Source organism: Humulus lupulus, chromosome 4 (assembly GCF_963169125.1).
Source record: "Humulus lupulus chromosome 4, drHumLupu1.1, whole genome shotgun sequence".
Taxonomy (NCBI): Eukaryota; Viridiplantae; Streptophyta; class Magnoliopsida; order Rosales; family Cannabaceae; genus Humulus; species Humulus lupulus.
This window is the reverse complement of record NC_084796.1, coordinates 8,374,525-8,396,515: the sequence shown is the minus strand read 5'-3', so window position 1 is coordinate 8,396,515 and position 21,991 is coordinate 8,374,525. Positions and strand designations below refer to the sequence as shown.

At 38.9% G+C, this 21,991-nt stretch overlaps 2 protein-coding genes and 1 long non-coding RNA gene across 8 annotated transcripts; all 3 read left to right on the top strand.

Moving 5' to 3' along the window:
* Window positions 1–222: 222 nt before the first annotated feature.
* Window positions 223–2,774, top strand: LOC133831862 (putative disease resistance RPP13-like protein 1). Its single transcript, XM_062262269.1, has 2 exons — window positions 223–2,620; window positions 2,733–2,774. Exons 1-2 carry the CDS (start codon window positions 251–253, stop codon window positions 2,772–2,774), a joined length of 2,412 nt encoding a protein of 803 aa, XP_062118253.1. The 5' UTR covers window positions 223–250.
* Window positions 2,677–15,826, top strand: LOC133829873 (putative disease resistance protein RGA3). 6 transcript variants are annotated; one of them, XR_009891889.1, is made up of 7 exons: window positions 3,337–3,529; window positions 13,434–13,558; window positions 13,878–13,976; window positions 14,028–14,167; window positions 14,240–14,353; window positions 15,130–15,209; window positions 15,324–15,826. XR_009891889.1 is itself a non-coding variant. In XM_062259699.1 (2 exons), the coding sequence occupies exon 1, from the start codon at window positions 2,795–2,797 to the stop codon at window positions 3,500–3,502; it is 708 nt and encodes a 235-aa protein (XP_062115683.1). In that variant the 5' UTR covers window positions 2,677–2,794; the 3' UTR covers window positions 3,503–3,529; window positions 4,764–4,978. The 6 variants fall into 6 exon arrangements, 2 of the variants coding, with proteins under 2 accessions (XP_062115683.1, XP_062115682.1); XR_009891888.1 differs by lacking the exon at window positions 13,878–13,976 and having other exon boundaries at window positions 13,438–13,558; XR_009891887.1 differs by lacking the exon at window positions 13,878–13,976 and having other exon boundaries at window positions 14,028–14,153.
* Window positions 15,827–16,509: 683 nt separating this feature from the next.
* Window positions 16,510–17,279, top strand: LOC133829874 (uncharacterized). Its single transcript, XR_009891890.1, has 3 exons — window positions 16,510–16,532; window positions 16,826–16,847; window positions 16,969–17,279. It is a non-coding gene; the product is annotated as an uncharacterized LOC133829874 (long non-coding RNA).
* The last annotated feature ends 4,712 nt before the right edge of the window (window positions 17,280–21,991 follow it).

Genomic DNA, 21,991 nt, shown 5'->3' with positions numbered 1-21,991 from the left:
TTAGAGAAAACTGTGGCCAACGGTCACCATTGTCTCTTTTCTATTATTACACGTGATTCAGCTTAGAAACTCCAACCACAAATAAAATAACAAATAAAGAAAAACTGGTCTCACTAGTCATTAGAAGAGTTCATTGTACCAGACTGCACTAACTTCGCTTTCTTCTATTGTTGCTTCTAGATCTGAGAAGTAAAGAGTGTTCTAGTCTTTGTTCCTTCACTACTTTTTGTCCTTCACTTCAGGTTTGATCATGGCAGCCGAACTGGTAGCTGGTGCTTTGCTTTCTGCTTCACTTCAGGTTTTGTTTGAACGATTGGGCTCTGAGGAGATACCCCAGCTGTTCCAGGGGAAGAAGCTGATTCTAGACCAGCTATACGAGTTGAAGACCATGTTGTGGTCAGCTCATGCACTGCTCAACGATGCTGAGGAGAAGCAACTTCGAAACCAGGAGGTCAGGATGTGGCTTATCGAGCTTCAAGATGTGATCTATCAGGCTGATGACTTGGTGGACAGGATTGACTATGAAGCTCTGCGATCCAAGCTTGAAGATGATCAATCCAGCAGCAGCAGTGCCAGCAAGGTACTCATGAAATTTATGCCACCCTTTCTGTCCACATTTGATAAAACTGTTAGGCTTGATTCCATGGAGATCCTTCGTAAGCTAAAGATCCTTGTTGATCAAAAAGATGCTCTTGGCCTGAGAGAAGGTGCTCAGAACAAACCTTCACCAAGGCCACCAGCTCCTTTGGTAGAACATGCTGATGTTTGTGGGAGGGACACTGAGAAAAAAATCATTGTTGATCAGTTGCTGAAAGATGATGTTGATAGTGGCAGTAACATTTCTGTTATCCCAATTGTTGGGATGGGTGGTCTTGGCAAAACCACTCTTGCTCAAGTTGTTTATGACGATGATAGAGTACAAAAGTATTTTGAGCTAAAAGTATGGATTACTGTGTCGGATGAGTTTGATATTTTCAAGATAACAAAAGAGATCTTTGAGGGGGTCACCACCAACAAATGTGGTACTGAAAACTTCGACGAACTTCGAAGGAAATTGAAGGAAGCATTGAGGGGGAAGAAATTTCTCTTTGTTCATGATGATGTTTGGAACGAGTCTTATTCTTTGTGGGACACACTGAAGAGTTCTTTTGAGTCTGGAGCAAATGGAAGTAAAATTCTTGTGACTACCCGAAGCACAATTGTCGCCTCTACTATGGCCACTGGGCAGATTCATTATCTACAAACTTTGTTGAATGAAGATTGCTGGCAGTTATTTGTGAAACATGCTTTTGGAAATAATTTTGACCAGAATAACAACAGAAATCTGCAAGCACTTGGTAGAAAAATAGTGGAGAAGTGCAAAGGCCTTCCTTTAGCAATAAAGTCTCTTGGTGGATTACTGCGCTGTGAACAAAATCCTAAAAAATGGGAAGACATACTTGGCAGTGACACATGGGAGGAATTGTACAAGAAAGAGGGCTCCATTCTTCCAGCTTTATGGTTAAGCTATCGTCACTTACCTACACATCTCAAGCAATGTTTTGCTTATTGTTCCATATTTCACAAAGACTATGAATTTGACAGAGAAGTTTTGATTTTGTTATGGATGGCTGAAGGGTTTTTGCCAATGGATTCAAAAAGTAAAAAGATGGAGGAATTTGGAAAGGAATACCTTGAAGATCTCTTATCAAGGTCATTCTTTCAATGTTCGAGTAAGAACACATCATTTCTCCAAATGCATGACCTCGTACATGATTTAGCCATGCTTGTATCAGATGATTTTTGCTTTAGGTTGGATTTGAGTAGTGATGTGCATAGCCTTCCAACAAAGATTCGTCATCTGTCATGTAGGAGAAGCAATAATTACGACCTCGACAAACTTCAGGGTTTGAGTAAGGCTATTTCTTTGCGTACCTTTGTAGCATTGCCATTGCAGATTCTAGGTGGAAGCTATTTAGTCCCGTACAATATATTGCTTACAAATGGAAGCTGTTTAAGAGTGCTTTCTTTTAGTCAATCTTCTATCAAGGAGTTGCCGGATTCAATTGGTAGTCTAATACATTTAAGGTATTTGGACTTGTCTTATACACATATCGAAGAGTTACATGAGTCAGTTTGTAGTTTGTACCATTTACAAACTTTATTGTTGTCGTGGTGTATAAATCTTTCTCAATTACCAAGGAATATGGGAAGACTGATCAACTTGCGTTACTTAGATATTAGAGGGGTACCTTTGAAAGAGATGCCGCAAGGAATCAGTCAGATGAAATGCTTGCAACTCTTATCACAGGTAGTATTGAGTGACAAGCATAACGATGACGTGTTCAAAATTACAGATTTAGCAGAGCTTGAACATTTAAGTGGAAGTCTTTCGATTTTTGGTTTGGAAAATATTAATGATGCGACGGAGGCTTCAAAGGCTAATTTAAAGGATAAGAAGGACCTTACAGAACTAACTTTGAGCTGGAGCGATGATGCTGGTGATGCTGATAGTTCGCAAAAAGAATTAGATGTGCTTGACGCCCTTCGACCACATACAAGCTTGAAGAGTCTGAAGATTGAAAGTTATAGAGGTACAACATTCTCGAACTGGATTGCAGATGATGCATTTTCTAATTTAGTATCAATTACTTTGCTCAATTGCAAAACCTGTTGTTATTTACCACCACTTGGACAACTAGCTTCTCTCAAAGATCTCAGAATTAATGGATGTCATAGTGTGTACTCAATAGGTGATGAGATCGATAGCAGTGGTCCTCTATTCACTTGTTTAGAAAGATTAAGTATTTGGAATATGTTGATGTGGAAAGAGTGGTCATTTGGTACCGAAGCAATTCTTCAAGAAGGTCAAGTGTTCCCTCTTCTAAAAGAACTTACGCTGGATAATTGTCCCAAGCTTAATGTTGGCTTACCCGGTTATCTTCCATCATTAGAAAGTCTCGAAATCTATCATTGTGAAGAAATGACGGATTTGCTTCCCAGAACTCAACAGACTGTCACAGCCCCACCCTTTCTTGATTTCGTATCCATATCAGACTGTCCTGTGTTGGAGTCACTTCTAGATTGGGATTGGGGATCACACTCCAAAGTAAAGATACTTTCTCTATCGAACACAAAAGTGCTTTTTGAGAATCGTATTAAATGGGATCTACAGAAACTCTCATGTTTGGAATACATAGAAATCACAGGATGGGAAGATGATTCGTTTCCCGACGAAGGGCTCCTTCCGATCACTCTTGAGACAATTGTGATCGGAGATTCTAGCAAACTTGAGACCCTAAATGGAAAGGCTTTTGAACAACTAACATCCCTTACTGATTTATCGATTAGAAGCTGTAAAAGCCTCCGGTGCTTGCCAGAAGAAGGGCTGCCTACCTCTCTTACTGATTTATCAATCAGTGGATGTCCTTTGCTAAATCAACGATGTGAAAACGGAGGAGAAGATTGGCCTAAGATTCAACACATCACAAAAGTGGAATTGGATGATAAACTTGTCAATTAAATCATGCAGTGATCTATATGTATTCAGGTACGTTCTCTTCTTTTTACACATTTATTTTATCGTACCAATTGCTATTAACTCAATGTCAACGAATTGCAAAACCAAATTTAGTTATACTTCTTATTTTAATTTTAAAAGTTATATAGAAATATTGCAATGTGTGTATTCAGTTTTAATTTTCAACTATACTAAGGACAGAAATATTTATTTGTTCTGTATTAATGAAACCATTTCTTGTACTAACCAGATGATCAATGGGTCGGATGAGTTGAAGGAATGAACTATATCGAATGGTTGTAAAGTTGATGATTTGGTGGAGTATCTTTGTGGCCACGTAAGTTCATTTTGAGTTTTTCTTTTAAAAAATAAATGTTAGAGCTTTATATTAGGAAAGATATGAAGTTAAATAGATTGAATACTCAATTATGTTTATGTAGGTTTCCACTTTTTTGATACAATTTTGTTTAGTATGATCAACTTTGCTGAAGCCTTTCTACATTGGATGAAGGGTCTTTATTCTTTATTGGCCTAACCCAGTATAATTCTTCTTGTCTAATTTATTTATTTAGTCTAAACCATTCAACTTGTTGAAGGAATTATAATCTCATGGCCAAAAGAAGAATCTGTGGTTGCGAAACACAAAAAAGCATCTCCTCTTGAATCATGGTTTAATATATATATATAGCTTGACCATCAGTTTTTTTTTAATATTTCTCTCAATCAATCAATTATTTTGCAGCAAATTTCCACCGTTTTAATACATTTTCTTATAAACAAGTTTCCTTTAAACAGATTTTGATTTTGACATTGCCACCAAAAGCCAAAGAGATGTGAAGGTAACAAACTTGAACCAGAGATATGGGTAGATTCTAGGATCATCTTTTACACTGTTTTTGTTCAATTTCATAATGTCACGTTTACCATTTGTTAAAATTCAACCATAAGAAACAAAATTTTCAAATTTGGCTCACCATGGCTGTTTATTATCAGGTTATGTTGGTTAGAAAGCCACAATTGTGGTTTTGTATGGATAATTTTTGGATGCTATGGCATCGGATTCAATGTTTGATATTAGTGACATAGTAAATTCACATGGTGTCCTTTAAAATATACACGATGGAATGTCGATCCATTTAGTGGATTTCATAGCGTTTTAGATATTAAATTTTTATGAACGTAATCTGCTCTATAGGATTTTATGTTCGTATTGTTCATGTATTTTAACTTGGTATGCTAAACAAATGAATCTGTCTTTCTGAAGGAAGTTCCAGTGCATGGACATTTGACAAGAAGCAAAAGCTGTGGCAAAATGGCCACACCATGTTCTATTTCTAAGAGTGTTGACCTGAAGACAGCGTTCTAGTGACACAATTCCACAAAATGATTAGGAGATTAATCAAAATGGCAAAACTAATGAGATGGTCAAGTAATGAAAAATTCCTTTGATCATGCACGTGTATAAAATAAATATCTAGTAGTATTGAGAAACTGATGCGCGACTTTTTTTGGGAAGGTGCGGACAATTCAGGTGCCGATCATTTGGTTTCCTGGGTCGATGTTTGCAATTCTCGTAGTCACGGAGGCTTGGGGGTTGGGAATTTGGTTTTGAGGAATAAGGCTTTTCTTATGAAGTGGTTGTGGCGGTTTCCATTGGAAAAGAATTCTTTATGGCATAGGGTGATCAGTAGTAGGTATGGTGAAGATGCTGGCTTCTGGGATACAAACGTGGGGAGTAGATTTTCAGTTCGTGGTCCGTGGAGAGATATTTCTATGTTGTACGAGGAGTTCAAGCGTAGGGTCTTTTTCAAGGTGGGGAGGGGTGACAGGATTCGCTTCTGGGAGGATAAGTGGATTGGTGATTGTTCCCTGAGCTCACGGTTCATTGATCTAGTCAGGGTGTCCGAGGCAGTGAATGTTTCGATCAGAGACTTGGTGGTGGCTGATGGTGGTATTAGCTTGGAAGGTCTCGGCTAGGATTTCCGTTTTAGAAGGAATTTATTCGACAGGGAGATTCCTAGCTTGATTGAGATGTTAGATTTGATTAAGGATGTGCGCCTGCCGGAAATTTTAGAAGACAAAAGGATCTGGAAACCAGACAGTAACGGGGTTTTCAGTTGCCATTCGGCCTTTCGCAGCTTAGCCTATGATCATTTAGGGCCAGAGTGGCCGTGGGCAAGAAGGTTATGGAAAAGTGATGTCCCATACAAAATTAAAGTGTTTGGATGGTTATTATTCCTTGACAAATTGAGTGTCCATGAGAATTTGCAGAGGAGGAGACCTTTCCATTCCTTGTCGCCCAATCGATGTGCTAACTGTAATAACAACAGCGAGTCAGTGGGACATTTGTTTCTTCGGTGCTCCTTCGCCAGCATCGTTTGGAATAAAGTATTACAAGAATTCGGGGTCGGTTGGTGTATGCCTTCCTCCTGTGCGCAATTGTTTCTCTCTCATTTGGAGGGAGGAAAGAGGGTGACGCGTTTATGGCAGTGTACCGTCCTCGCTACATTTTGGGCTATTTGGTTGGAGAGAAATTCGAGGACTTTTGACGATTCATCTTCTTCTGTGGACAACCTTTGGGATAAAATCAGGTTCTGGGTTGCCACTTGGGTGTATAAAACGAAAGAGTTTGAGGGTGTGTTCTTTCTGGATCTTCGTAGGGAGTGGGTGCATTTGTGGTCTTAACTTTTGTTTTTTTATTTTTCATTATGTTACTACGGTATTCCTCCGCCATAAGTGAGGGTTTTCAATATTATTGAGAGGAGGTCATTTCGACCTCTTACTCTTTTTTCAAAAAAAAAAATTCTCATTTGAACTACTCTCCATTCTTGTATCTTTTTTGTGCTTACATTAATATTTTTAGAAGAATACTGTGTTTAGATTTGATTATCAAATGTTGGAAATTTACTGTTAGCTCAATATATATATATATATATATATATTTTTAAGCTCTACAAATCTGAATTTTTAGTGAGTCATACTAGAACTTCTATGTTCTTTAACCACTGTTTGATATTTTTAAACAATAACAGATTGAACTTAACTTTTATATAGAGATATATGATGAATGAGTAGTTCAGGTATTTTAAAAATGCAGCAGATTATGAAAGTCACCCACCAGACTTGAGCAATGATTAATTGACTCTAAATTCAGTGGGGAAATTCTTGTACAAACTGAATTCTTTCAAATAAACCCTTTTATTTCAGCTAAAACACTAGTGCTTAGTGTTACCTTTTTATAAAAACAATGACTCTTGGAGGTTACTATGGCAGATTGGATACCAAAACTGGCTGTATGCTCAGATTGGATTGCCACCTGATAGCCGAAATGAAGGAATAGGCCCAATACAGTTGGACCCAACTAGTATTCAGGAGCACATGAAGCAGCTGAGGCAAAACACGGCCCAATCAGAAGGAGAAATAACCAATCCAGCAGAAGTAGCTCGGGCAGAAGCTGAGAAGAACAAAACTGGAGAAATGGAGGACTTGGCGCCAAGCAAGCGAGTGAGTAGGCAGCCACGTTGGTTGAGGGATTTCGTGACCATCCTTAGGCGTTGAGTGAGAAGGAGAGTAACTGAATTTGTTAGCTATTTTCCCATTGAATTGTATGGGTATAAATAACTCAATTGTAATTTTCAAATTTCTTATGTTGAATGATATTACCAGCTGGTATTTGGGAGATTTGCTCTGTCTCGAAGAGAGCTTTACCTTATCATTGGTGCTTTCATTGCACTCCTTTACCCTCATCATCATGAAGAACGAAGACATTGCTGCAATGTTTCAGTCGCTGGATCTTAAATTCCAGCAGTATTCCGATTCTCAGTTGGAGAGTTTCAAGACACTCCTGGAGCAGCACATTGCCAAAACGGATGAACGTTTTTCTCAGATTTTACATTCACCTGTGAAATCGGCCGAAGGTGATGGCAGCAACTCTAAGGACTCCAGCAAACAGCCTGGTCGTCAAAGTGATGTTGAACCCACGGGTCGCGACTTGGAGTCGATCCTCAAGTCCTTCCGCGTCAAGGTGCCGCGATTTGACGGATCTCAGGTGGAGGATTGGATCTACAAGATCAACAAATTTTTTGATCTTCATTCGGTCGAGCCACGTAACAGGTTGCCGATTGTTGCTTTTCATTTGGATGGAGCTCCTTCCACTTGGTTCCAGTGGATGGAAAAAGGAGGTGCGTTCTCCGATTGGGATTCTTTTCTAAGAGCTTTGCAGAATCGTTTTGGGGCATCTGTTTATGACGACCCGCTTGGTCGTATATCAAAACTCACCCAAACGGGAAGGGTGGCGGATTACCGTACTGAGTTTGAGGCATTGATGCAGCGAGTATCCGGGGTGGATGAGTCAATGTTCTTGAATTTCTTTATCTGGGGCTTGAAACTTGAAATTCGACGCGAGCTGTTGCTGTCGAAACCAGGGGATTTAGCCGAGGCTATGGCGAAAGCGCAACTATTCGAAGACCGTAATGATGATCTGGCCAATCGCTCGCGTAGTGAGATGGGTCGTCTATCTTGGCCACCACGAGTACCCACCGCACCACCACTTGCCAACCCACCGCCAATATCGTATAAGTCCACTTCGCCACCTACTACTCCGCCTCCTAAATCATAGCCGATCGGAACTTCTTCTCTGCCTATTAAACGTCTGTCACCCGCTGAATTGAAAGACCGTCGCGAGAAGGGTCTTTGTTTTACTTGTGACGAAAAATTCAATTTCGGCCACAAGTGTAAGAACAGAATGTTGATTTTGTGTGGCAGTGACGACGAAGATGGGACCTCTACTGAGCTGTTGGAACTGCAAGACTCCGATGATCCACCTGAAGAAGAAGTTAGCCTCCATTCTCTTTCCAATGCCATGAACCCACGAATTTTTCGCATCAAGGCACGCCACGGCTCTGAAACTCTGGAGGTTTTGATCGATACGGGGAGCAATAACAATTTTATACAAGAATCGTTAGCTACCCAGCTTCAATTGCCGTGGGAGGAGACCAAGAGATTTAAAGTGTATATGGGTAATGGTAATTTTTTGCTTTGTTCCAGGTTATGCAAAGCAGTTGAGTTGGTTTTACAGGGGCATCGGTTTACTGTAGATCTGTATGTGTTGCCCATTTGTGGCTTGGATGTGGTTCTCGGAATGCAATGGTTACAGACACTTGGCCCTTGTATCCATGACCACATGGCCTTGACCATGGAATTTGTGTGGCAAGGCAATATCGTGAAATTGGCGGGTTCTTGCGAACTTGACACTCAACAACTCTCTTATTCTCAGTTTAATGCCTTGTTTCAAGAAGGTGAGGTTCGCAGTTGCTATCGTTTAGCTGTCATTAAACAAGGGGACGGCTCAACTGAAGCGGAGTTACCGGTTTTGGAGGCCCGATTTCCAGATGCTGTCCGAGGCCTCTTGTCGCAGTTTCGAGACATTTTTGAGGAGCCCAAACAATTACCGCCATATCGGTCTATTGATCACAGAATCTTCCTGCAGCCAGGCTCTTTACCGGTGAATGTTCGCCCATACCGATACCCCTATTTTCAGAAGGACGTCATGGAACAATTAGTAAAAGAAATGATGCAGTTGGGATTCATTCGCCCAAGTACTAGCCCATACTCTTCACCCGTTTTGTTGGTAAAAAAAAAAGATGGCTCATGGCGGTTTTGCGTCGACTACCGAGCTCTCAATGGTATCACAATCAAGGATAGATTTCCTATTCCTACTATTGACGAGCTCTTGGATGAGTTGGGCAAGGCGGAAGTCTTTTCGAAACTTGACTTAAGGGCTGGCTACCATCAAATAAGGATGGATCGGAGAGATATTCACAAAACAGCTTTCCGCACTCATGAAGGTCACTACGAGTTCACTGTCATGCCTTTTGGACTCACCAACGCACCGTCCACTTTCCAAGCTGCCATGACACAGGTTTTTCGCCCATTTTTACGCCAGTTTGTAATTGTTTTCTTTGACGATATTTTGATTTACAGTAGCAGCGAAGAAGAGCATGTGGCGCATCTGGGTACTGTTTTGCAGCTGTTACGAAATAATTGCTTTTATGCCAAGGCCAGTAAATGCCAGTTTTTCCAGCAGACAATTGAGTATTTGGGACACATTGTCTCAACCGAGGGAGTACGAGCCGACCCCTCCAAGATTTCGTCGATGCTTGACTGGCCAAAACCGACTTCCCTCAAGCAGTTACGGGGTTTCCTTGGCCTAACAGGCTACTACAGACGGTTCGTGGCTCATTATGCCACCATTGCCGCCCCACTCACCGAGCTCCTCAAGCGTGATAATTTTGTATGGTCCGAACCAGCAACCTGTGCCTTTGAGGCTCTTAAACGAGCTATGACTAACACCCCAGTTTTGAGATTACCAAACTTTTCGAAGCAATTTGTGGTGGAGACCGATGCTTCTAACTACGGTATAGGAGGAGTTTTGATGCAAGAGGGCCATCCTCTTTCTTATTTCAGCAAAAAACTGGGTCCCCGTTTTATTGGTGCGTCGGCGTATTTGAGAGAGATGCGAGCTATTATTGAGGCAGTAGCGAAATGGCGCCAGTATCTTTTAGGCCGCCATTTTATTATCCGTACCGATCATCGAAGCTTGCGCGAACTACTATCACAGGTGGTGCAAACGCCGGAACAACAACACTTCATTCGGAAGTTGCTGGGATTTCAATTCACAATTGAATACAAGGCTGGTAAACAGAATTCAGCGGCTGATGCGTTGTCCAGACGTAATGACAACTGTCTTTCTCTTCTGAGTTTGGCCATGAGTAGTGGTTCTTATGAATTTTTGGAGGTTTTACGGCAAGAGAATGTTACCTGCCCTGATTTACGCTCTCTGAATGAACAGTTACAGCAGGGAAAATTAGATGCATCTCTCTATTCGGCCAGGGACGGGCTCCTGTATTACCGCCATAAATTAATTCTCAGCCAGCATTCTCACTTAAAACCTCAGATTTTACAGGAATTCCATGCTTCACCAGTAGGTGGTCACGCTGGGGTTGCCCGCACTTTTTTGCGGTTGAGTGCCAATTTTTTCTGGCACGGGATGCGCCAGGATGTGCGAAATTTTGTCTCGGCTTGCTCTGTTTGTCAAACAATCAAATATTCCACATCAGCTCCTTATGGTCTTCTTCAACCTCTTGCCATTCCGGAACGTGTTTGGGAAGACTTAGCTATGGATTTCATCGTTGGGCTGCCTAATTCTCATGGGGTTTCCAATATACTAGTGGTTATTGATCGATTAACTAAGTACGCTCACTTTGGAGCTCTACCGACACACTACTCAGCTACTAAGGTCGCTGACCTTTTTTCGAATATGGTTATCCGCCTACATGGACTGCCACGTACTATTGTCTCTGATCGAGACCCCATTTTCACCAGCACTTTTTGGCGGAAGCTCTTTGAATTAATGGGAACTAAGCTTAGCATGAGTTCAGCTTACCATCCGCAAACTGACGGTCAGACAGAAGTCACCAATAGGTACCTGGAGCAATATCTGCGAGCCTTCACAGCAGATAACCCGAAGCAATGGAGCAAGTTCTTGATGTGGGCTGAGTATCACTACAATACAAGTTTCCATTCCGCTATTGGGATGACGCCTTTTCAGGCTGTTTACGGACGCACACCTCCAACTATTCTTGCTTATACAAGAGGAGCTACGCCAATACAAGCAGTAGAAGAGGACTTACTCACTCGAGACGTTCTCCTTCAGGAATTGAAATCCAATCTGCAGAGAGCCCAGAACCGAATGTGCCAGCAAGCTAATAAGAAGAGAAAAGATGTGGAATTCAACTTGGGAGATCTGGTTCTTGTTAAACTCCAGCCTTATCGTCAATCGACAGTTGCCTCTCGCCTCAATCCGAAACTGTCTCGAAGGTATTTTGGACCCTTTGAAGTAATTGCTAGAGCGGGTCCGATCGCTTATACTCTGAAACTGCCTCAACACAGCCGCATACACCCCACGTTTCATGTTTCATTATTGAAACCTTTTCGTGGTGAGCACCCAGTTCGCACATTTCCACTCCCAGAATTCAGCTTGGCAAATCGCCCTGTCATGACGCCGTTAGCCATCCTAGCTACTCGAGTTTCTCGAACCAACACTGGACTTCAAAGGCAGATTTTGGTGCAGTGGTCTCTGAGTCAACCTGAGGATGCCACTTGGGAAGATTTTGAACAGTTCATGGATCTTTACGATTTGCACAACCTTGCGGACAAGGTTGAATTCGTGGAGGGGTGTAATGATAGCCGAAATGAAGGAATAGGCCCAATACAGTTGGACCCAACTAGTATTCAGGAGCACATGAAGCAGCTGAGGCAAAACACGGCCCAATCAGAAGGAGAAATAACCAATCCAGCAGAAGTAGCTCGGGCAGAAGCTGAGAAGAACAAAACTGGAGAAATGGAGGACTTGGCGCCAAGCAAGCGAGTGAGTAGGCAGCCACGTTGGTTGAGGGATTTCGTGACCATCCTTAGGCGTTGAGTGAGAAGGAGAGTAACTGAATTTGTTAGCTATTTTCCCATTGAATTGTATGGGTATAAATAACTCAATTGTAATTTTCAAATTTCTTATGTTGAATGATATTACCAGCTGGTATTTGGGAGATTTGCTCTGTCTCGAAGAGAGCTTTACCTTATCACCACCACTAGAGAAGTGTAAAAGAACATAAAAGAAATGAGAGACCGATACAAGCCCGAATTCACAGACATGAAGCAGAAGAACCTCTGAATGAATTTTTCAACACAAAATGCCTATACTGAACCATGAACTGCACATATCATCCAGTTATCTAAGTTACCATGCTCAACTTGAGTATGTGTGTATCTGTAAAGGCTCCAATATTATCTGTTGAAGGGTTAAACTGTTTGAATCAGGACCTTTTGATGATTGATATTAATTAAAGCTCCTCAGAATCACTTTGGGAATACACTTGGCATAAAATAAAGATTTAGTATTCTCATTTTGAACTACTCTTCATTCTTAAAAGGCCACAGATTAAGCAATGAACCTTTTTAAAAACAAAATTTCCTGTGCCATATTATATTCTCTCGGCAACTAACATCCCTTACATCCATGAGTATTAACAACTGTAAAAGCCTGCAGTGCTTGCTGAAACAACGATGTCAAAAAGGAGGAGAAGATTTGCCTAAGATTGAACTTGAACACATAGCTTCCATGTTCACAGACCCCTGTGGAGTCATGATGGTGATGACTGATAGCCCTATTCTTACTTCCTTGTAAGTAAGTTCTCTTTCTGTTTCCACTTTCAATGCAAGAAAGTGTTTTACTAGTAGTATATCATTTGCAATGGCCACTTCGGCTGCGAGCTCAATGTACCCATTGGTTCAACACGAACATCTGAGTTGCTCTATAGTAGAGTCAGTGAGAGTTGACAAGTATTCAATACTAAGTGTTATGAAGAGGTGTCAGTCAAATTGATCAAATAGGCAGTTAGTTAGTTTAATCGTTTTAACGGTCAACTAACTCAGCAAAATGAAGAAACCAACCAAGGGTCCAAGACTGTTTTCTGTAACTAGTGTCTGATTTCGATAAATGTATTTCATTTTATGATGCAAGCTAATTAACCAGTATATAAAGTGTGCTAGGCAGAGAGCAAGTGAGAAAAGAGAAAAAGACCTGTGCTTTAGAGTTTTGATATATCTTCGTACGTAAAAGCTTTTACCTTTGTAAATCTCCTGTGTGTTTTCGGTTTTAATTTTCAAAACTATCTTCAAAACAGAAATATTTATTTGCGTTGTTTTGTATTAAGTCATACAATGTAGAGAACTAGTTTGTTTTGATTTTAAGTTTAATGGGATCAATATAACCTTGCCCACCTATCTATATAATCAATCAAGTTGTGTTTTTCACATTATCTTTTGGGTAGTAAACAAGTCACCGCTTAATAAATTGTCGTTTTGATTGGATTTGAAGCTAGTGCTTTTTACATCTCTAGAGCTATAGCTACTGAAGCCAAACAAGTTCATATTGCCACAAGGAGCCCTGATGTGAAAGTGGAAAAGCTGGAAAACAACAGCAATATATGGCAGCATATGATGGTATGTTAGTCTATTTGAACCTAAGCATATCTACCTTAACATATCAAAATTTCTATATTTTTTTACCATATATGAAAATATCATTTTTCATTATCAAGAAAAAATATAATTACTTTCAGTGTAGATTTGGATTGAAACCAAACCAAAAAACGAGTCCTCTAATAATTTTGGATTAGTGTTTCCTCTGTTTTTTTATGAATCTTGAGTGCCATGTTTTTTTTGTGTTTCTAAGGCTCCATGATCATGGCAGCCTTTGCTTATTATGTTAAGTAGGCTTTGGAAGTAATGATATGCTGATTTAAACATCGAAATTGAACAGATAGATCATGTTTGCAAAGATGGTAGAGTTGCTTTTCAAGATGGATCCTCAGTTTGTGCTGATGCCATTTTCTTTGATAGTGATTGTGGACAAGATCAAGTAAGATTGTTAAAGCGATGAGTTAATTATGTTTACAATACAATATTGCAGGTTCAAATATCATCATCCATTTCTTGAAACAAATGGAGTTGCAACTGTTGACGAAAACTGCGCTTGTTGAACCCTTATATCGTCACGTCTTTCCTCCAAGCTTGGCTCCAGGGCTCTCCTTTATTGGTATACCTATAAAGGTTAGTTAGTTATAGTGCCACCCTCCAGACTAGGCATCAAGGCATTTGACGAGTGTTCTATTTTTGATTCAGGGTCTGCTCTTCAACATAATAGAGTTACATTAATCCAAGTGGATTGCTGCCAAACAAAGAGGAAATGATGGGTTCCACTAATGAGTTTTATAAGCAAATGCAGCACCATATCAGGTATTGAGTTAATACTTATGCATGTTTCCATTGCTTGGTGATTCTGAAGTTATAGAATTGGTCTACATTTAGTCATTTGCCACCACCATACTAAAGGCCTTCTTAAGTAAGATGAAATAATTGACTCTATATTATTCCTCGCAATTATTGTACAAACTGAATTCTTTCAAACAATACCCTTCTATTTCATCTAAACAATGACTCTTGGAGATTGCTGCGGCAGTTTCATAAGATTTTATTTCCTTTTTCCTCTTATTTATTTCGCTAAATTAATCAGCCTATCTTGTTGAAGGAATCCCAAAAGGGAGGTGAACAGGAAGCAGAAGCATCTGAATGAACATGACTGAAATTCTGAAGAAACTCCTTATTAACTGTTTAATGCCTATTATCATATGAGTGTGGAATAGAATTCTGTCTTCAATTTTCTCTCAATGTTGATCTACTTGAATTCACTCTATCTTTGTTCACTTTCCTATGTGAACCTGATGGGTTATTTATTATACTTTATATCCCTTTTAAGCTCTAAAATCTGTTTTGAAAAAAATTAAAAAAGAAGCTCCTTCAATAAGAGCCTTTAGAAATTAAGAAGCTCCTTGAATTTTGCTGAAGCCTAACCCAGTATAATTCTTTGTAACCATATATTGGATCCTAAATTATTTGTAGTTTAATATAGCTTGACCATTAGTTTTTACTTTTTTCTTTTAATTAGTCAATTATTTTGCTGCAAATTTCCTTTTTAACACATTTTCTTTTGGCATTGCATCCAAAAATCAAAGAAAATTAAACGGCAACAAGGAACCTGGATTTGAAAGTGAAAAACTTGGAAAACCACTGCAATATATGGCTGCTTATGATGGTATGTTTCTACGGAAACCTGAGTTCATACTTCAATCTGCTCTATGATTTTATATTCGCTGTGTTCTTGTATTTTATCTTGGTGTGCTAACCAAAAGAATCTGTCTTTCTGAAGGAATTTCCCGTGCATGGACAAGAAGCAAAGCTGTGGCAAAAATGAACACACCATGTTTTTTTTTAAAGAGTGTTGAACTAAAATCAGTGCTCCAATGACACAATTCCACGAAATGATTAGGAGATTAATCAAAATGGCAAAACTAATGAGATGGTCAAGTAATGAAAAATTCCTTTGATCATGCACGTGTATGAAATCCATAACTACAAAAGTGCCACTTTCCCAGATTGGTTTGGATCCAATTTGTTATCTAATATGATAACAGTGAGCCTATATAGATGTAAGCATTGTTTAGTCTTGCCGCCTTTGGGGCAGCTACCCTCCCTCAAACACCTTTTGATTTCAGGGTTTTCAAGCGTGTTGAGAATAGGTTTGGAGTTCTATTCTAATAATTATGGTACAGGGCAATTTAGATGTTTGGAGAGTTTGCATTTGGAAATGATGCCGGTGCTCAGAGAGTGGTTGTTTATTGAAGGCGAAGAAGGTGGAGTTTTTCCTCTTCTCAATGACTCAAAGTTCCATTGCCTGATTACCTTCCATCGTTGAGAAAGCTCGTGATCGATGAGTGTGACCAACTATTGCCTTTACTTCCAAGGGACCAACAGATGGATGCTGCATTTCCATCTCTTGACACCATAAGAATATCTGAATGTCAAGGACAAGAGATATTTTTAGAAGGGGGATTGCCTTCGAGTTTAAAGGAAATTGTCATTTGCAGTTGCGAAAACCTTAAGGCCTTGGACTCAAAAGCTATTAAACGCCTCAACTCTCTTAAGAAGTTGGAAATTTTGTTCTGCGTCAATCTCGTGTTCATGCCAAAACCACCTAGCTCTCTTCTTTCTCTATCAATCAACTGTTGTCCTTTACTAACATCACGACTACAGAGGGAGACTGTTTATAGTTTATAGTTTTGTGAATGTATAATATGAATTAAAAAAGTTTTTAATTATTGTTATTGACTTTTGCAATTAATATGCTATTCTTGCATACTTCCAACTGATTTTAGTACTGAGATATCCTTGTCCAAGAGATGTGATGTGCAACTTAGTTTGCTCCAATTTTAGTATCTAATTACTGGAAATAGACTACATTTCTTGTTGCAGCTAATTTGAAATGCGTCTCCCTTCTTTGTTTCAGACATTATATCCCCAACATAATGGATTCTTTTCAAATTTTACAATTATGGATATCTTTTCTCTGTTCATTCAGGTAATAATATTGCTATATCTTAAAGTACTAATGATGCAACATATTCCAGTTACGTGCTCACAAGCTTCCAAAATTGTGTTCTTATGCGGAAACTTAAAAAATTTCTGAATGTGTAGCACATATATACAGGCATCTCATATAATTGTGAAAAGAAGGGAGACAAAACTACGTTTAGTTGATAGTATAAGTTAATTTCTTTATTTTACATCTCTTAAAATGAAGTACTATGCTTTAGTCTAGATTTGACATAGGCTGTGTTTTTAATCCACTTGCTATGCTCTTTTATTTTGCAGTACCAACGTCTGCTGTTAATAGGTACAGTTTTATGGGTTTTGAAAGAATATGACGATATAAGTACATATATTTTTACATTGATTGTAATCTACTGGGGTTATAACTATTTTCTGTTAACAACTCTGTCATATACCATCTGCAGTGGCTTCTATTGGACTAGGATTCAACTCTCTCTTCTGATTGTCTCGGTACATGGGTCCTAATTCTGAGCGTTGCGCTATGTATTTTCATGGAGTTCAACTTTGCTTCTGGTGTCATCTCTCTTTAACCGTTTTGGATTTATTTATTTGTTTAAGTGTAATTTCAGTTGACATTTTAGTCGATAATCTCGCTTAATAATTGGTAGCCCACCTTTGTTGCTCAACTGTGTTTTGGTTTATGGATTGAGATTTTGTTCGAAATATTATTTTTGGCAAATATTTTGTTTTAATAATTCAATTTGAGGTCAAATTCTATGATAGTGTATATTATTCTGTTTGTGAGCAACTTAAGTCTCAATATTTATGTTGTGCAAAACAGGGAACCACCACACCAGCTGAAAACTTCACTTAATGCCAAGAACCACAATGAACAATATACTCTAAGAACACAGAACACAAATTTACGTGGTTTCCTAATGAGACAATAAAGTTCTCATTAGACTAGTTCACGGCAGGAATCTCTATCAAGCTTTATTGAAGAATATAAAGAATGTTTACAAAAATGAGTCAGAAATACAAGAATACAAAAGGGTGCTATATATATAGCCAACCCAAAACATACTAAGAGCTACTAACAGAAATAACTGTCACTAACAAACTTAAATGACTGACTATCTTAAAACTTAGGTACATTAATTGGTCATTACAACAATTCTCCACCTTGACCAATTAAGGTACATTACAAATCTGTAAACAATTATAACAGCCATTTACAATTTAAACTATAAGAGAGATTCCTAGGATCACAATGCTTATATGTGAGTGATCTGAAGCATGCTTAGACAATGTCTAAACTTGGCTGTTGGCAGTGATTTTGTGAGCATATCTGAGGGATTATTTTCTGTAGCAATCTTGTGAAACTGAACCTTTCCTTCTGCAATGATATCTCGGATGAAGTGTAACCTTACATCAATATGTTTGGTCCTCTCATGAAACACTTGATTTTTACATAGGTGCAAGGCACTTTGATTGTCACAGTAGACACTTACATATCGCTGTTCTATGCCAAATTCTCGAGTGATCCCCTTAAGCCATAAGGCTTCTTTAACAGCTTCTATACAAGCAATATATTCTGCTTCTGTTGTTGAGAGAGCTACAATAGATTGAAGATTAGCTTTCCAACTAATGGTACAACCATTAAGTTGAAAAACAAAACCAGTTTGGGACCTTCTAGTGTCTAAATCTCCTGCATAATCAGAGTCAACAAACCCCAATACACCTGTTTTGTTGCAATCAGAACCATATAATAATCCTATGTCTGAAGTTCCCTCTAGATACCTCATGAGCCACATAACTGCTTTCCAATGTTCAACACCTGGTTTCCCCATAAACCTACTAACCACACTAACACCATAGCATAAATCGGGTCTTGTACAGACCGTAATGTACATTATGCTACCTACCACATTAGTATAGGGAATAGATTCCATTAATTTTTCTTCCTTATCAGTAGAGGGAGAATGAGAATTTGAGAGTTTAAATTGTTGAGCTATAGGAGTACTTACAGAGCTAACTTTATCAAAACCAAACTTAGATAAAGTTTTAAGAATGTACCCCTTTTGAGATAGCTTCAGCCTCCTTAGCTTTCTGTCTCGAGTGATTTCTATTCCAAGTATTTTCTTGGCAGACCCCAAATCCTTCATGTCAAATTCTCTTTTCAGCAACTTTTTAACTTTGTCAATCTCATTCATATGTTTGCTAGCAATTAGCATGTCATCCACATATAACAAGAGAAAGACAGTTGACTTTGCATTTCTAACATACACACAACTATCATAAGCACTTCTTTTAAAACCAATTTTAGTAATAAAATCATCAAACCACTTATACCATTGCCTAGGTGATTGTTTTAAGCCATACAAAGATTTCATTAATAAGCAAACCTGATTTTCCTTACCCTTTACCTCAAAACCTTCTGGCTGTTTCATTAGGATTTCTTCTTCAAGATCACCATGTAGAAAAGTTGTCTTTACATCTAATTGTTCAAGTTCAAGATCTTCAGTCGCCACAAGACTCAGTAGCATTCTTATTGAAGTGTGTTTGACTACTGGTGAGAATATTTCATTGTAGTCAATACCTTCTCTTTGTGTGAAACCTCGAGCCACAAGCCTTGTTTTATATCTAGGCTTTTCTACCCCTGGTATTCCTTCCTTGAACTTATAAATCCACTTGCAGCCTACAATTTTCTTCCCAATAGGTTTATCTATCAGTTTCCAGGTGTTATTTTTGTTTAGAGAATCAATTTCTTCTCTCATAGCTTTACTCCACTCAATCTTATCAACTGATGGCATAGCTTCAACATAAGTCCTTGGTTCATCTTTATTTTGCTCGGCTACACTCAAAGCATAGTGTACAATGTCTGCAAAACCAAACCTTTCTGGTGCTTTTATGTCTCTCTTTTCTCTGTCTCTAACCAGTTGATAATCCCAAGTGTTGTCTTCTATTTCCATGTCACTTTCTGTCTTTTCTTCGGTTTCTTCTTCATGTTCTTCTGAAGTAGCATGTTCCTCTTTAAAATGATTGAAAGGTATCTCCACCTCAACTTGAATCGTCTCCTTTATTTCTGGCTTTGTATGAGCATTAGATTTATCTTTTTTGAGTGTATCTTTGTACAGTTTCCCTTCTTCGAAGACCACACCTCTACTAGTGAAATATTTTTGGTGGTCACCATCTTCAATACTCCACAACTTGTAGCCTTTAATACCCTCGGGGTATCCCAGAAAAATGCACCTCCTAGCTCTAGGCTCTAACTTGTCCTGCCTAATGTTTAGAATTCAAAAAGATATACCTTTCCCTGAAGAGACGTCAAGAATGGTAAAAGTTTAACTACCATCCATTTATTTAGTTGTTCAATTTTCTTGTGTTTTATTTTTATTTTACTTGACGGGTTGTTTTTTGGTACGAACATATTTGTAGTGTTAATATTGATTAGGGAGAGCTAAATAATAACTATCTTTTCTACTTCAAGCAGAACTACGAAGTTACTGAGACAGGGTTGATAACGTTGGTTTACTCTTTACTCTGAGCTGAGATAAAATTCACCATGGTGATGACACCATCATCATTTTCAGGTTTGTGGATTGCAGGCTTGCATTTTGGCTCATGGGATTTGTTTTTTCACCAGTTACTTTTGTTGTTTGGTGATGTAGTTGAGGAACTTGGTTTGGGCTTCTACAAATGTATGATATCCAAATCTGTTCGCATAATTGTTTGTGGCCATCACTACTAACTTGAAGTAGGAATTATAATCTCAACATTTCTTGACATGTGCCAATTCGGAGGTTTATAGACAAAACATTTAATTTTTCACAAACTAATAAGAAACGGGCCCTCACGCATGTAGCTTTTTAATAATATAACTCACATAATCATGTATATAGTCATATAATAACACGGTAAACCAATTATTGCCCTCCTGACCCCCTAATCAAGACACCAAGCCACATTAGAGAATTTGGGACGTTACACAAGCCCTATTCATAGTTACAATCAACAATCGGGCCAAGTCCTAATCACATATACCACGTATTGGGTGCAATTTTCTTACCTTTGGTCCGAGCACAAGTTATTTATATAAACAATCCCTTGAGCACGATCATATTATGAGCTCTAGCAGTAACCTAGTCACAACCATAAATGGTGTTTCAATGAGTTTAAATTCCAAAATCCAATACTGGGACCAATCCCGCGCTCGAGACCAATCTCGCGCTCTCGGGACCTCCAATCCCACCAAACAGAGTGGTGGAATCGTCCCCAGAGCCCTCGGGCCAAAACTCCACAAATTACAAAAATTCATGCTCTGAAAAACAGTACCAGGCGCTACGGTGCCAAAGCCAAAAACGTCAACCTGATAACCCGACCCGCGTTGTAGCGCCATGTACTGGGTGCTATAGCACCAAAGACAAAGACCCAATGGCGTTGTAGGGCCACCTACTGGACGTTGTAGTGCCAAAGACAGAGAACCCAATTTCTGGGTTTTTCTCTTCAGGTTCTCCAAGTCTCAAACCTCAAAAATCAACCCCAAACCTGTCCCAATCCCAGAAACAGACTACAAACAACTATAATACCTCCAACATAACTCAAAAATACAATACTCCAACAAAATTCACCACTAATACTCAAAATCACTACTTGAGTTTTTGAAACTCTAGAACACCAAGAACTTCAGATGAAAATCAGAAAACTCATAAAGAATTAAAGGTTGAAATCATACCTTAATGGCTGAGATAACTTCCTAGCTTTACCCTAACAATTTCCTAGCTCAAAACCTTAAAAAAATCCAAGCTTTTCAATGAAAACTTTCAAGAGTTTGAGAGGGAGAGAACCAGCCGAGAGAGAGAGAGGAAGGGAACTCTGTTTTGGGTTTCCTTTGGCTGAAGAAAGCTATAAACTAAGTCATTAATTTAACACCAAAATGACCCTTTTGCCCTTAAGCCTATAATTAGCCACTTAATGCTTTTAAAAGGAGTGAACTATATCGAATGGTTGTAAAGTTGAACCATTTCTTGTACTAACCAGATGATCAATGGGTCGAATGAGTTGAAGGAATGAACTATGAAATTTCGTAACAATGGCCACTGTAACGCCCCAACTCCAGGGACTGCTACAGTGCACGTTGCAAATAGTGCTAAACTCGCTAATCGAGTCATGTGGCCATAAATGTGTAACTAAGTATGATTAGCAGTTTAGGGATTAAAATTTTTGGTTAAGATGTAACGTTTCACTAGAACGTTTACTGTATACATTGGGATCCCAAAAATATAATTTCAGAGTCTATTACAAGAAATTGTTTACAACAGGCCGTTCTAAGTGGCAAAACAGGGTTCAGCCCTAGTTCCACTTTCAAACCTCGCCCAAGTATTGGTCGAGCAGCTGCATATGTACACGTCATCACCTAAGCTCTCCAACTCAAGGATGGTCCAGCTTCCTTTTGTTATATTATTTCATATAATATAATATTAGATT

Excerpts from the sequence above, each read along its gene's own strand:
- LOC133831862 (XM_062262269.1), top strand. The coding sequence starts at position 251 with ATGGCAGCCGAACTGGTAGCTGGTGCTTTGCTTTCTGCTTCACTTCAG. Across the intron at positions 2,621-2,732 it reads ATGATGCATTTTCTAATTTA|GTGATGAGATCGATAGCAGT; the intron begins GTATCAATTACT and ends TGTACTCAATAG.
- LOC133829873 (XM_062259699.1), top strand. The coding sequence starts at position 2,795 with ATGTTGATGTGGAAAGAGTGGTCATTTGGTACCGAAGCAATTCTTCAA.